General features: G+C 31.7%; 1 protein-coding gene across 1 annotated transcript; it reads right to left on the bottom strand.

Moving 5' to 3' along the window:
- Positions 1–8883: 8883 nt before the first annotated feature.
- LOC130935296 (cell number regulator 8) lies at positions 8884–14701 on the bottom strand. The gene is made up of 3 exons (XM_057864987.1): positions 14258–14701; positions 13565–13767; positions 8884–9356 (listed from the first exon to the last, which is right to left on the bottom strand). The coding sequence occupies exons 1-3, from the start codon at positions 14517–14519 to the stop codon at positions 9114–9116; spliced, it is 708 nt and encodes a 235-aa protein (XP_057720970.1). The 5' UTR covers positions 14520–14701; the 3' UTR covers positions 8884–9113.
- Between the last annotated feature and the right edge of the window lie 247 nt (positions 14702–14948).

Raw genomic sequence — 14948 nt, 5'->3', positions numbered from 1 at the left:
TAGATTGTTTTCCAACTCGATATTGGTCATTTTAGAAACAACAATGCTATGACAGTTCCCAACTCTGAAGCTAGGACACTTCATGTCCGCATCAGGATAGATTTCTGGCATGACGATTATTTGATACTCATTCAACACACTATTTTATGTGAATATGTCTTAACAAAAGAATAAAGAAATATCTTTTCAAACACGTTTATACACACCACACACGACACTCGTGTGTCCTACATTATTCTTCAGATATTTTTTAAGTGCAGAAATAGTGAGTATTATTAATTATTAATACAAAAATATCTAAAATGTTTTATATAAAGAGAATTATAGTGTACAGAGCAAAGTTTAATGATATGCTTACGTGGCAAAATTTAAACCATACACTCTAAATTTAAAGATATGCTTACGTGGCAAAATTTAAACTATACACTCTAAAGTCACACTTTTCATTCAAAATTGTAACTCTTCACAAAGAAAAGCGTCACCTAATGGGAAAAAAGTAAATTAGAAGATTTAAGAGAAGAAATAATTAAGTTATCAAAATTAATAGATCAAAAATTAATGATTTTAACTAATGTTAATTGTAATGACACCGAATTCTTAAAATCAATACAAAATGATTTTCCTCAAAATCTTTATTTTACTATAAGTTTTATTGAAGGACTTCAAAAACCTGAAAAAACTTATTTTTCACACGGAATTTCTAAAAAATGTTACCATGGAAATGATTCCCCACATCTTTATCATACTTTCAATCCACAATTAAATTCTATAGTAGATATGCTTGAAGAAATATTAGTATCCATAAAATTTCAAAGGGATAAGGAAAAAGAGAATTCCAAAGAAGAAAAATTTCAAAATATAATCAACATAACAGATCTAAAAGTAAAACCACCATTGAAATTATGAATATTGAAGAAAAATTAGAAGAAGTTACAATGCTTTTTAAACAATTAAAAATGGCTCAAAAAAATAATATTATGGAACATGATTTTCAAATAGAAGAAGAGTTAGTAAATTCTGAAAATATAGAAAATGAAGAACACATTCTAGATTATTCAAGTGACGAAGAACCAGCAATTCCAATACAAGTAAAAAATGAAGCTGGAACATCTAAGGATAATCAATCTCAATTTAAATAGGAAACAGGTTTTGATAATTATGCTTTTAAAAAAGGGTTTATAAATAAAGATTCAAAATATACAAAAATACCATCAAAATACGTTCCTAAAATCCAGAAAATGGAAGGAGAAAGAATGCTTGACTTAGACTGTAAAAAGAATGAAAAGAAAATTTTTGAAAATTGGTTGAATTCCTTTTTATTAGAAGCCTTTACTAATCCAAAACTTAGTGAATTGTCTGGAAGAGATATTTGGAATTACATAGGGTTTCATACTAAAGGAACTATAAGAGATTATATGACATCAATAGAGAACCAAATAATAGAAGAATTAGCAACAAAAACAACAGCTTATGATAAAATATTATATATAATGATGATTCTATATAAAGAATTTTTTGGAAAAAATATTATAGATCATAGACAAGAAGTCTATAATAAAGAATATCAAGAAGCAAAAAACCATTTAGCTAATATTCAGATATATGATCTATGTAATGTAGAGTCTTATATATGTGAATATAGAATACATTATTACAAATTAAAAGAAGAAGATAAAAATCATTATCTTAGTATGTATATAACAAAACTTCCATATCCTGCTAATGAATTTATAATGGGAAAATTTATAAGAGAAATAAATAGAGGGACAATTGAAAATAATTTTGGTGGAGCAACCTCTGCAATAAGAGAGGAAATAAAAGAACGTTGTATGCAAGAAGCGACTCAAAAAAGATTTGCAAATATAATTAGAATTTGCTGTCAGGATAATGAAGAAATACCCCAAAAATATGGTCTTAATAAAAATTTTCAAAGAAAAAGAAAATATCAATTTAGAAAAAGAAAATACTATCCAAACTGGAGAAAAAAGAGATACTTTAGAAAGAAATAACAATAAAAATAAAAGACAAAAAAAAATGACTATTGCCCGAATAAAAAGAAAATTGTAAGTGTTGTATTGCCAAGAAGAAGGACACTAGCAAATGAATGTCCCAAAAAGAAGGATAAAAAAGATCTTACTAAGCAAATAGAAATTGCTAAGTCTTGTTTCATGGAACCATTAGAGGAATCTGATGATAACTTAGACTATATTTTTGAATATGTCTCAGAAACAGACTCAGAGATTGAGTACTAATGCCACATTTATTACTATAAAAATAACAGAAAAGTTTATAAATGCTTTCATAGATTCTGGAGCAAACAATGCTTTGCTAGTTCAAATATAAACTTGATTGGAAAAAAATTAAAGAAACCATTAAGAGTTAGAATAGCTGACAAATCAATACAAAATTGACCAAAAAGCAGAGATGGCTGAAATTTTTATTCAAAATTATAGGTTCATTGTTCCATCTATATATGTTAGATTCTGGAATGGATTTTATTATAGGAAATAACTTTTTAAAGCTATATCCTTCATTCAAGAATTAACATATATAGTTTTAAAAGCTCCACACGATTTTTTAATAAATCAAAAATCAAAACGTATAAAAATACCAACTACTATAGAAGATTCTAAAATTTAAAATATTTTCTATCTTAGAGACATGTTATTTAAATTTATACTTTCAGATAAATATTCCAAAAAATAATCTTGAAATAAAGATAGAATAACTTTTGGATGAAATTTGTGCTGAAAATCCTTTAGATGTTAAAAATACAAATAACGAATTAGTAAGCATTAAATTAAAAGATCCTACAAAAGAGATAAATGTTCCAAATAGAATCTCTTATTCTGCAAGAGATAGAGAAGAGTTCTCATTAGAATGTAGAGATCTTTTGGAAAAAGAAATTATAAGATTAAGTAAAAGTCCTCGTGCGGCTCCAGCCTTTTATGTCGAAAACAATAATGAAATTAAAAGGGGAAAACGAAGAATGGTTATTAACTATAAGAAGATGAATGAAGCAACTATTGGTGATGCTCATAAACTTCCAAGAAAAGATTCTATTTTAGAAAAAATTAAAGGAGCAACTTGGTTTTCATCTCTTGATGCAAAATCAGGATATTGGCAACTTCGTTTAGACGAAGAAACAAAGAAATTAACTGCTTTTACTTGCCCAATAAAAGAATCAACAAGTGTGTTGCTCTATGAATGGAATGTATTACCATTCGGATTAAAACAAGCCCCAGGTATTTATCAAAGATTTATGGAAGAAAATCTAAAAGAGTTAAATGAATTTGTTTTATTGTACATTGATGATATACTAATTTTTACAAAACAGGATAAAGAAGATCATCTTCAAAAATTATTAATAGTTTTAGAAAGATGTAAAGAAAAAGGATTAGTTCTTAGCAAAAAAAAAGCAAGAATAGCAAAACAAGAAATAGAGTTTCTTGGATTAATTCTATCCACCCAAGGAAAGCTAAAACTTCAACTAAATGTTCTAGAAAAGGTAAATTTATTTCCTAATAAAATAGAAGATAGAAAACAATTACAAAGATTTTTAGGATGTATAAATTGTATTTCTGATCAAGGATTTTTAAAGAATATAACAGAATACACTAAAAGCTTATTTCGAAAAATAAGTACTAAAAAAGAATGGAAATGGGATGAAAAAGATAGTATGCAAATTCAAAGAATTAAAGAATTATGCGAAAAACTTCCAGAACTTTATATTCCAGAAAAAAATGACTACTTAATAGTAGAAATAGATGCTTCAGACATAACCTGGTCAGGATGTCTAAAAGCTAAGAAAGCTATAAAAAGTTTGGAACAAGAAAAAGAATCACTAGATTCTAAATATTCCCCAAAGGAATTACTTTGCAGGTATATTTCAGGGACTTTTACTCCAACAGAACAGAGATATACCACTCATGAAAAGGAAACTCTAGCAGCAATTAAATCTCTTAAGAAATGGAAAATTGATTTACTACCCAGAGAATTTACATTAAGGACAGATTCAAGTTACCTAACAGGTTTCATACGATATAATTTAAAAGTTGATTATAATCATGGACGATTGGTAAGATGGCAATTATTTTTGTTACAATATCCAATAAAAATTGAATATATTAAGGGTGACAAAAATGTTATTGCAGATACATTAACAAGAGAATGGAGTTCGTCTACAACGCATTAGATCAAGAAATTAAAAAATATGAGCAAGAACTCGAAAAATGCAAGCATTACCAGCAAATAAGGACACAGATCCAAACCCTCAAGAAGGCCATTGAAGCAATGAAATCAACACAACAAGCAAAACCATCAGAGTTCATCCAGCTAAGCATGGTGGACAAACCAGGTGAAGAAAAAATTTCAGAAAATAAAACAATTGCTGAAATTATTAAAAAATCCGCACAAGACAAAAAATATTATGTAATTTATAATGGCCCCATGAAAGGAGTATATGATGCCTGGGAAAAAGTAGCACCATTCACGCATCAATCAAAAATAGTTCATAAAGGAGGATTTTCAACACTAGAAGAGGCAAAGGAATCCTTCAGGGAATATGAAACTCTTCATCCAGAACAAACTCTAAAAAGAGCAGATAAAGCTCCGATTCAAGCCCAGAGAACAGGAATAATGAGAAATATTCCTACAAGAGCTGAAATCAAGGAAAAGAAAAGGGTCTGTAGATCAAATCTCAGAGAAACCCTTAACATAGTCCTAAATTGGACTGAAGAAAAAAGGGCAATTTTGGGATATTATCCTATTGCCAAAGAACAGCTAACAAAGCTGGTTATATTTTCAGATGCTTCCCCATCTGACACATATCAGTTTTTTCAGTATGGATTAATTGATACAATTTTAATTTTTAATGATCTAAAAATTATTAGTGAGTTTCCTACAGGATTCGTTGATGCAGTAAAGAGATTTAAAAATATGATTGACAATGTAAATCCAAGGGATATATCCCTAAAATTTACGAATAGTCAACCTATTTTTAATGAAGAAGAAGAATGCTTGGTTCCAGCACATCAAGTAATATTCATGTCCGTCTTCCCAGGAAATTTTTAACCAATTGATCAAGTTCAAGATTTAACAATCTACAGTCATGAAGGTAGACTAGCCAGCACACTAGCAAGGGTCTTCGAAAGAACTCAAAAGATAACAAGGGAATCTCACACAAGAATCAATTATAAAAGCAGAAATACTCTGCTTATGTCCAGTAAAAGAAATGAAATTGAAGAAAGAGAGATGAGACTCTTGGTAGAGTTTGAATCTGCATTCTACAATCTATCCGGACTCTTAGAAAAGCTCCCTGAAGGGATAAAAAGGAATCTCTGCTATTTGATAAAAAACAGAGAAGACCACAAGTGCCAGCTGTGTGTCTCAAAAATATCTGAAGAAAACAATAATGAAATGGGATCCACCCACATGATAAAAGAAGAAGACAGCACCCACATAAAAGAAGAAGACAGCGCATCTGAAGCATCCCTCAACATTATTGCATAATGACGTAAGCGCTTAGGTAATAGAGCACCAACAATGTAGCTGGTGCAAGATAATAAACAATGACGTAAGCAATGACGTCATAAGAAGGGTAAGGATGGGAATTGTCCATCAGACCCAACCATTATAAATAGATTGCTTAGGCAATTGTAGAAGGCATCAGAAAACAGAAAGCAGAAGGCTAAGAGTACTCATATGCTAGGAGAGCAAGGAGGAAGTTGTCGAGGCAATTCTGTAGTCTGACAAAAGAATTTCCTTAGGAAAAAATAGTTTTAAACTCCCCTCTGGAGTTAATATCTATAATCTCCCTCTGGAGATAAAAATATCTTATGTAAAATATACTAAATAAAGAAAGTTTTTCTCCAGAAAGGTACGCCTTTATCTTAATCTCTTAGTTATGAATTATTTAGAAAGCTTAGAATTAACGGAAGAATCTGATTATTATAGATTAACTGCTTTATTAGATAATGAAAAACAGGCTATTCTAAAAACAGAACTAAATCTCAAATCAAATAAAAATTTTAATAAACAAAGTCTTTTAAAAGAAGTATTTAATAGAAAAAATATAATATACTATGGAAAAATTCAACTTGAAGCCCCTGTAAAAATAAAATCTGCTAATGGAGAACTTGAAATAGCCTTGATAAATGATGAAGAATTAAGTAAACAGATTGAGAAAATTAAGGATCAACAAAAAAGATCTAAAATTGGATGGATTCATATTAGTACTATACAAGTTTTAATTAAATCTACATATATGAAAGGAATTAATTCACCAATAAGTTTAGCAATCTGTGATAAAAGAATTACTGATGACCCAATAGATCAAATAATTGGAATTGTTCATAAAAATTTGGCAAATGTAAATGTTAAATTTAATGCCCGTCTTGGATATGCCATACCTCTATCAACCGAAAATCTTGGTAGATCTATAAGTTTAGCTTATAAATTTCATAGAAAAAGTTTAATGGAACAAGATGATGAACCATTTTCAATTACATATGCAATAAATTATGCTTTAACGAATAGTCATCATAGTATAATATTTAAAAATAGAGAAAGAATTTATGTTGATGAATTATTTCAGAAAATTGTAAAAATAGAAATACCAAAATATAAGGCTATTGAAAACCCGGTTCTATTATTAAAAGAACCATCAAAAAGATCGGTTTCATCAAATTTTCAAATAAGAGAATCTAAAATCAATAGTCCTTTAAGTTTATCTAAGTTAAAAATTAAAGAAGAAAATTCTGAAATTAAAGAACTAACAAAAAAGGTCAAAAAATTAAATGAAACCCTAAACACTAAATTATGACAATAGATAAAGAAGAAATATATGTAACTTATCAAGACAAGAAACAAGAGCTCTTTGAAAGAAAAAATCGTTTGAATTATTTACAGTTTTCTGAAATAAATCAAAGAGAATTTGAAGCTCTAAAAATAATCTATGACAAGTTGAAAAGAGAAGTTGAAGAGCTAGAAAAATTAATAAGATCTCTAGAAAATAGTGATGAATCAATGATAGAGTTTGCAGAAATTTTAAAATAAATAATGAAGCATAAAAAGATTGAAAAACCAGAAAATAAAATAAAAAGAAAAAGGACGAGAAAATTAAAAAGTAAAATAAAGGAGTATAAAAGAGAATTAAATAATCTTCAGATCGAAATTGATGATCTTATAATAAAAAGGATAGAAATAAGAATAAATATAAACAAGTTGGAATTAAACTTAAAACATTTATAAATGCCTGGTAAACCATATTATGACTTAAAAGAATTAAAGCTGTTGAAAGAAAAAATGGAGAATGAAGTTGAAAAATTAAAAAGATATTTAGAAACAAGAGAAAGTGCAGAAATAAAAGAAGTTATTGAGGATTTAAGAAATTATATTAAAGAAAAAGACAAACAAATAAAAGATTTTATACACAATAATCCATGTAAAAGAGAATATTATAAACTAAAACAAAATTGAAAAACTATAAATCAAAATTATACATCAAGGACTAGTAATAAATGATCATATAACAAATACAAGAGAAATAGTAGAGATGGTCAATACTTTAGATTATGAATTTGCAAATTATTTTTATCAAAATCCTTTAAATAAAGCACCACCAATTGAATCTATACAAATTGTAAACTTATTCAAAGTAAAATATGAAGAGTTAATAGAAATTTCGAAAAAGAAATTAAAAGAAAAGTCGGCTTTAAAAATTGGTATCAGAGCCAACGATTAAGGGTAACACTTTCTCTTTAAGCAACACTTTTAGTGATACGCTTTTAAATCAATAAAACAAAAATCTATAAATCTGTACAGAAATACATCTTTACAATAGATGGACCCTTTATATAATTATAAGAGAGATTAAAAAATTAAATTATAGTTTAATGTTAATAAAATATCAAGATACTATAAATTATCTAAAAAGTTTTTTATATTTTAGATAGTTTAGTTTTAATATACGGATTACTGGTAGTTTAAAATGTTTTATATAGATTTATTTATATTATTTATATTTATTTTTTAGATAATTATTTATTTGGATAAAATAAAAGGTTTTGCTAGCTAACATGATATTATACAATTAGAAGCACGCATAAAATAGCATATCAAAATTATATTTTATATGTAAGCCACAACTTTATATCAAATCAAAATTTGAAATTTGCGTTTAAGTGTCTAATATCCTATTTTGACTTGTGTGCTTATCTGTGATTCATGAGTTCCCAATTGAAGAGAATATAATCATACAAGAGAAAATGGTAGAAAAGGATTTGATGAAATGTGATTACCTATGATCAATACATAAGGGATAAGGCAAGATATAATTTTGAATCGCAGCCTGTGGTAGCAAGGGTAATCATTGTAATAAAGCAACTTCCAAATCAATGAGAGTTGCATTTCGACTCCTAGGTCCTAGCATAGCTTAAGGGTAGCTTGTATTGCGTTATTAAACAAGATATCAAAATCTCCAGCTCCCATTTTGAGCCAAGAGATGGAACAGACACATTCATTAGCTTGGTGGCAGTTAGGAGCATATGAGATCAACGTTTGCATGATTAACAGAAAAAGGTTTTTGAGTAAGTGATTGCCGCCTGGTATTACACATCTTACATGATTATGTTCGGCCTAGGATTCAGTATCCCATCATAAAGAAGGATAAAAATGTTTGCAGAATGAGCAATACAAATGGCATTCTCAGGTATAAAAATTATTGGCTATACTCCTTAATAATAAACTAATAATAGCTAAATTAAAGAACCAAACGTAACAGGATCCATGCCCTCAATGAAGAACATTCTTAATTCTTTTTGTTGAGTTCATTCTAAACGATTAGTCAACTACGCATAGACTCAAGAAGAAAAGTCCCTCCCATATTCCAATAAAAAATACAATAAATAGGATTATACAAATATATTTATATGTTTATAATTATCATACATAAAGGTAGAGAAGCAAATTAAATGAAGTTTCATGATCTTGTTTATTCAAAAAAATAGAACAAAGATCCTCTTCATACAAAAGTATAACACGGTACAACAACAATTTATAATGGGCAACAGTAACATACACAGGACTAACACTTCCAGGATGAAGAAGAAATCTTAAGCACCACGTCCCATACTCTGCTCCATTGGGGGAATCATAACCAATACCGGTTGAGCATTAAAGCCCGGATGAGGCAACCTGCGACGGAGCTCACGGCCCTCTTGACAGAGAGCGCATGCATGACAGAAGACATGAGTTGCCAAGTCAAATGCTGTTTCACACTGTTCGCGCTGCACTTCATCTTCCAAGAAACTTCCACAGCAGCCACCACATGACCTATTAAGTGCCTCACAACTTCCCTGTATCCAGAAAACCATAAATATTTCACATGAAATATAACTTATCGATTCATTATGGTTTTGTAAGAGTGAATAAAAAAGGAAACATTACAAGAGAGCTCAAGGTTAGTATACTTAAGAGGAAACATACTCAAAATAGCCAAGTGAACACTAAGGTTGTGTTTGTTTAAAGAAACTAGGACTGGGACTTGATATCATGTTTGGTGATCAGAAACTGCTACTATAGTTTCAGTTCGGGACTTAAAATTTCAGTTGCTTTAATACCTCCAAAAAATAGGAACAAAGGGGAAAAAATTTCTAGAGATGAAGATGGAAACATCTTTCTTTCCAAATCTACCCTTATTCAAGACACACTCTCTCTCTCTCTCTCTCTCTCTCTCTCTAACTTTCCATGCACAAAATCCATCCCTCTCTTTACACATATATATGAAATAGCACACATGCTTTGCTTACAGTAATCAAACAAGTTTTTTTTTTTTTTTTTTTTTTGTAGTTTAATGTAAAAAAAAAAAAGACACAAACACACTTCTTTTTTCCTATGTAGGGGTTGGCAAAGTCAACATGCAAGATTTTTGAGGGTGCTGATGATTGAGGTGCTTGTTCCTCTCAAGATACAATCTTTCTGCTGAATTGGGTTTCTGGGGTTGATACGTGTTCAGGAGGACATTTTCGTCATTTTAGAGACAAGGGGCAGAATATATGCTCTCCTGAACACACGTATCAGGGGTGGAACTATTTCAGAGAGTTGAGTTTCTTTTTAGTGAACAAGAAATTGAAGAAAAGCAATGAAGAACAAAGAACAGACTCATTGTTTGGAATCGCACTCTCTGACAGACCAAGGTGGCAGCAATTCCTCATTTGCTCTTCTGGCTGCTTCTTTGGATACCTTGTTCATGGCATCTGTGAGGTTAGTTACACCCATGATCATTCTCTCGCTGGTCTGTTTGCTTCTTATACTGTTTTATTACTACAATGGTTCTTTGATGTTTGCTGCAGTTTTCTGCAATCCATATTTGAGGAAAAAAGTACAAAACAGATTTTTGGTGTTTCTTGTTTCTTTTTGTGTGTAGAATAAAAAGGGTTTAATTTAATCAATTTGTCTTTTGTTTGATTTGGAATTCAAAAATTTCATCCCGTCTTGTTTTATAAGAATAACTTCTTTTAAATAGGAACATTTAAGTAATTTATGTTATTTCAGACTCCATATTTATCTCAAACCAACTTCAGACATAACTCAGTACTGTACACATTAAACCAAATACAATACAGAGACTTAATTAAGTCTGACTCTCAATCTTTGTCTCCCTTTCGGACACAGCCTAAGACTATGTTTACAAAGACTGGAATTGAAACTGAGGGATTGGGACTAAGTATTTTGGTGATCAGAAATTGGAAGTAAAATTTCAATTTCGGGTTTAAAATTTTAATCTCTTCTATACCTCCAGAAAATGGGACAGAGGGAACTAAAATTTTTGGAGATAGGAATTGAAGCTTTAATAACATTTCTTTCCAAATCTCCACTCACTCACATGATACTCAGACATAACTCAATTTTGTACATGTTAAACCAAACCAAACACAATTCACAGACTTAATTAAGCCTTTGTCTCTCAATCTTTGTCTCCCTTCCAGACGCAGCCTAAGACTATGTTTACAAAGACTGGAATTGAAACTGAGGGATTGGAACTCAGTACCATGTTTGGTGATCAGAGATTGGAACTAAAATCTCAATTTCAGGACTTAAAATTTCAGTCCCTTTAGTACCTCCACTCACTCACATGATACTCAGACATAACTCAATTTTGTACACCTTAAACCAAACACAATTCACAGACTTAATTAAGCCTTTGTCTCTCAATCTTTGTCTCCCTTCCAGACGCAGCCTAAGACTATGTTTACAAAGACTGGAATTGAAACTGACGGATTGGAACTCGGTACCATGTTTGGTGATCAGAGATTGGAACTAAAATCTCAATTTCAGGACTTAAAATTTCAGTCCCTGCAGTACCTCCAAAGAATAGAGACAGGGGGAACTAAAATTTTTGGAGACGAGAATTGAAACTTCAAATAATATTTCTTTCCAAATCTTGCTCATTCACTCATTCACTCCCTGCTCTATTTTCTTCTTATACTGTTTTATTATTGCAATGGTTCTTTGATGTTTTGCTGCAGTTTTCTGCAATCCATATTTGAGGAGAAAAGTGCAAAACAGAATTTTTAGTGTTTCTTGTTTCGCTGTGTAGAATAGAAATGGTCTAATTTAATCAATGTGTTTTGTTAATTTGAAATTCAACAATTTCATCCTGTCATGTTTTATAAGAATAATTTCTTTTAAATGGGGGTATTTTAGTATTTTTCTTATTTTAATCTCCATATCTATCTCAAATCAAACATGATACTAATTCTCTGTTTCTCAGTCTCTGTCTCCTAATCTCTGTCTCTCAGTTTCAATCTCCCTTCCAAATGCAGCCTAAGGTATGAATAATTGGTGGAGAACAAGCATAGAGACTATCACTAATACCATGTTAGGGACTTGGATTATTATGGGGTGCTCAAAGTCCCACTTCGGGTAGTATGGGATGCTTGATGTCGTATATAAAGAGAGTGATTCTTTCCCCTTATCAGCTAGTTTTTAAGGTGTGGTTTCCCACTTTCTTTACATACTTAACAATGGTATCAGATCCTTGGTTGTTGGCGCCATGGAAAGGGCTACCTATAGGCTGGATTAAGGTGAATACCGAATATTGATAACCGGCAGTAAAGTGGTTACCGTTGGGTCAGTGTCGATAGAGTGAAGCCATCATGGACGTTGGCTCTCCAAGGGAGGTGTATTGTTAGGGGCTTGGGAATTATGGGATGCTCAAAGTCCCACATTAGGTAGTATGGGATGCTTGATGTAAGGAGAGTGGTTCTTCCCCTTTATCAGCTAGCTTTTAAGGTGTGGTTTCCCACTTTCCTTACATACTTACATACCACAAGAGGATTAGAAAGCTCTTTGGATAGTGTGAATAAAGGTATAACATAGAGAGATATGAAAAACAGAGAGCTGGCAATCCGAAGAGAGCCCCCCTTCTATAAGATGTGGAAGAACCCTTTTATAGGCTCATGGTCTCCAACTTGGAGACCAAGCCATTTTAGAAGGAAAATGTTCACTTTCCCATGTGATAGACATTTCACCACTTCTTATCCCTTCATCCAAGGCTAGACATATAAGAGATAAGTCTCCATAGTGTTTTAGGTCTTTACTTCCTTGGTTTATGGTGTTTTTCCCAAATGGGCGAAAGGAGGCAAGGTATGACATTAGATTTCAACTAGATAACTATCTCTAAACTCCAAATCCAACCAATCCACTTTCACCTAATTTTTTTTTCTTTTTGGTCGCGCACTTTCACCTTATTTAGTTCCCATTCAAAGAGAGAAACTCAATCCATTGGGTATTTATTGGGCTTCATCATCTTGGCCCAATATCCACATACAAAGTCTTACACTCTTTTTCAGCCATGCCTATGCCACAATAATAATTCATGAGGAAATAACATATATTTTTGGTGTAGAACCATCTGTTAGCATAGGAATATGACTTTTGTGCCTAAGGAAGAGGGGTAAAGAGAGGGAGGGAGGGAGACAAAAAAAAGTAGAAGGAAGGCAAAACTAACTTTACTTATATGAATGTGGACGTGGATGTCATCTATGAAGCAAGGCAATAAATAAATATAAGCACTACAGTTTTGATACAACCAAAATTGTACAGAACTTCCAAGTGCACTGACTGAACTATTAACCCCTGGAAAACCCTCAAAAAATTCAAAATAAAAAATAAATTGTTCACTTAATTCAGCTTATCTCCAAATCTTAATTATACACATGACCCAAATAATAATAATACACAAAAGATTTAGATTAAGTTTATTTTTTAGTACATAACACAAGCAATAATGACTTTATACAGGTTGACCTTGCCTTATTATAACTTATTGTTAGACCAGTAAAATTTTGGACAAACCCCTATGACAAGGATTCAACATTATCAAACTTCTCTAATCCAAATAAATTTTGAAGCATTGCTGAAGCAACAATACAAGGACAACATTTAAATTATACCAATAGATGAGAAAACCTATTTATCTAGTTGTGCTGTCCTACCACACTACACATCATATGAACACTGTAACTAGATAATGAAGGGCAAAGAATAAAGCGTAACTTGCCTCTAAATTGAACTTGCGACGAATGGCAGTACGGCTAGGATAGGAGAACCACGGTGCAAGGCAATTCCAACCAAAGCAGGAATTCCCAATCACATACATACCGGAATACGGCAAGCAATGATTGGCGAATGTCCCAGGAGTAGATGTAAGCCTCTCAACATTGCTTCCATACAGCACACAAGGAGCCACAGCCCCAAGAAGGCCTAGTTCATGCCACAGGTTCATATTCAAACATAGGTAATAAATATTTTAGAGTCCATAAAGATACACTTGATTATTACAATAAGACATTAACAATTACAAACATGGCACCTCTTTTTTACTTTCCACAAAATACAATAGCCTATAAGTAAAAGAATAACCTAAGTTTGCACTCACACTAGTGGCTTTGGATTGCGAAGACAATTTCACTTTTCACCTCCAAAAGGTTGAAACTTACAACTTAGATTCAACTAAATAATAAACAGAACAAAGATTAAATTTTTGTGCAGCTGAATTTCCAAATCGACTAAGCCCCACCGAACAACAAATTATAAATGCCAAGAACCTTGCAATTCCAACCGTCAAAATTGAAAACCTAATAGAAAAACTGCTATAATCGAACAAAAGTACCAGAAGGGGGTTCATCCGAAACTTTAAAAGGCAATAATCAATGGAATTTAGAAAATTGAAAATATAAGAGAAGGGTCTTACAAACTTCGAGATCGCTGCTGCAGAAATGGTCGTTTTGACCTACACAAGCGCAGAGGCTGGAGTTCCAGGGGGTGCGGCCCATGGGCTCACCGAGGACGCTGCTGTGGCCCACGGGAAGCCCATCTGCGGTCCAGTCGACGGGGAAGTGGGGAGGTGGCGGCGGCGGTGGGCCAGCTTTCGGATTATCGCTGTGTTTTGGTGGTTGTTGTTGGTGGAGAAGGGGGCTTGTCTCCTCAAGATTGTGTTGCTTTTCAGACGCCATTGTTATTTGATTGATTTGGAGAGACGCGATTGTAATTTTGATTGAAAGATTCGATTCAAATGGGAATTAGGATCTCGGAAGAGAAGAAAAAAAAAGAATGAAAGAAGAAAATTACGAAGGTCGGTGTTTTCTTCTCCCCCCGCGAGTTCTTCTCCTATTTTGTTAGTTCTTTATTGATATTATTATTTTATTTTTGTATGGTGTATGGTCTTATTATTCTCATCTTGACCCTGTCACCAAAAAAAATTCACATCTTGACCCCAACTCAGCTAAATTCTTTGCTTACGAGTTTCGACCGCGTCAACGCTTCTTTCCTACCACGAAAAAAATAAAACAAAAAACAAAATATGAATTTAATTTCTGCTAGGGACCAGGGATTTTTTTATCTTAATAAATAAATTAATAATTATCAAAATAAATAATTTAAAA

The sequence above is a fragment of the Arachis stenosperma genome, chromosome 6 (genome assembly GCF_014773155.1).
Source record: "Arachis stenosperma cultivar V10309 chromosome 6, arast.V10309.gnm1.PFL2, whole genome shotgun sequence".
Classification (NCBI taxonomy): Eukaryota; Viridiplantae; Streptophyta; class Magnoliopsida; order Fabales; family Fabaceae; genus Arachis; species Arachis stenosperma.
This window is presented reverse-complemented; position numbering and strand designations above follow the sequence as displayed.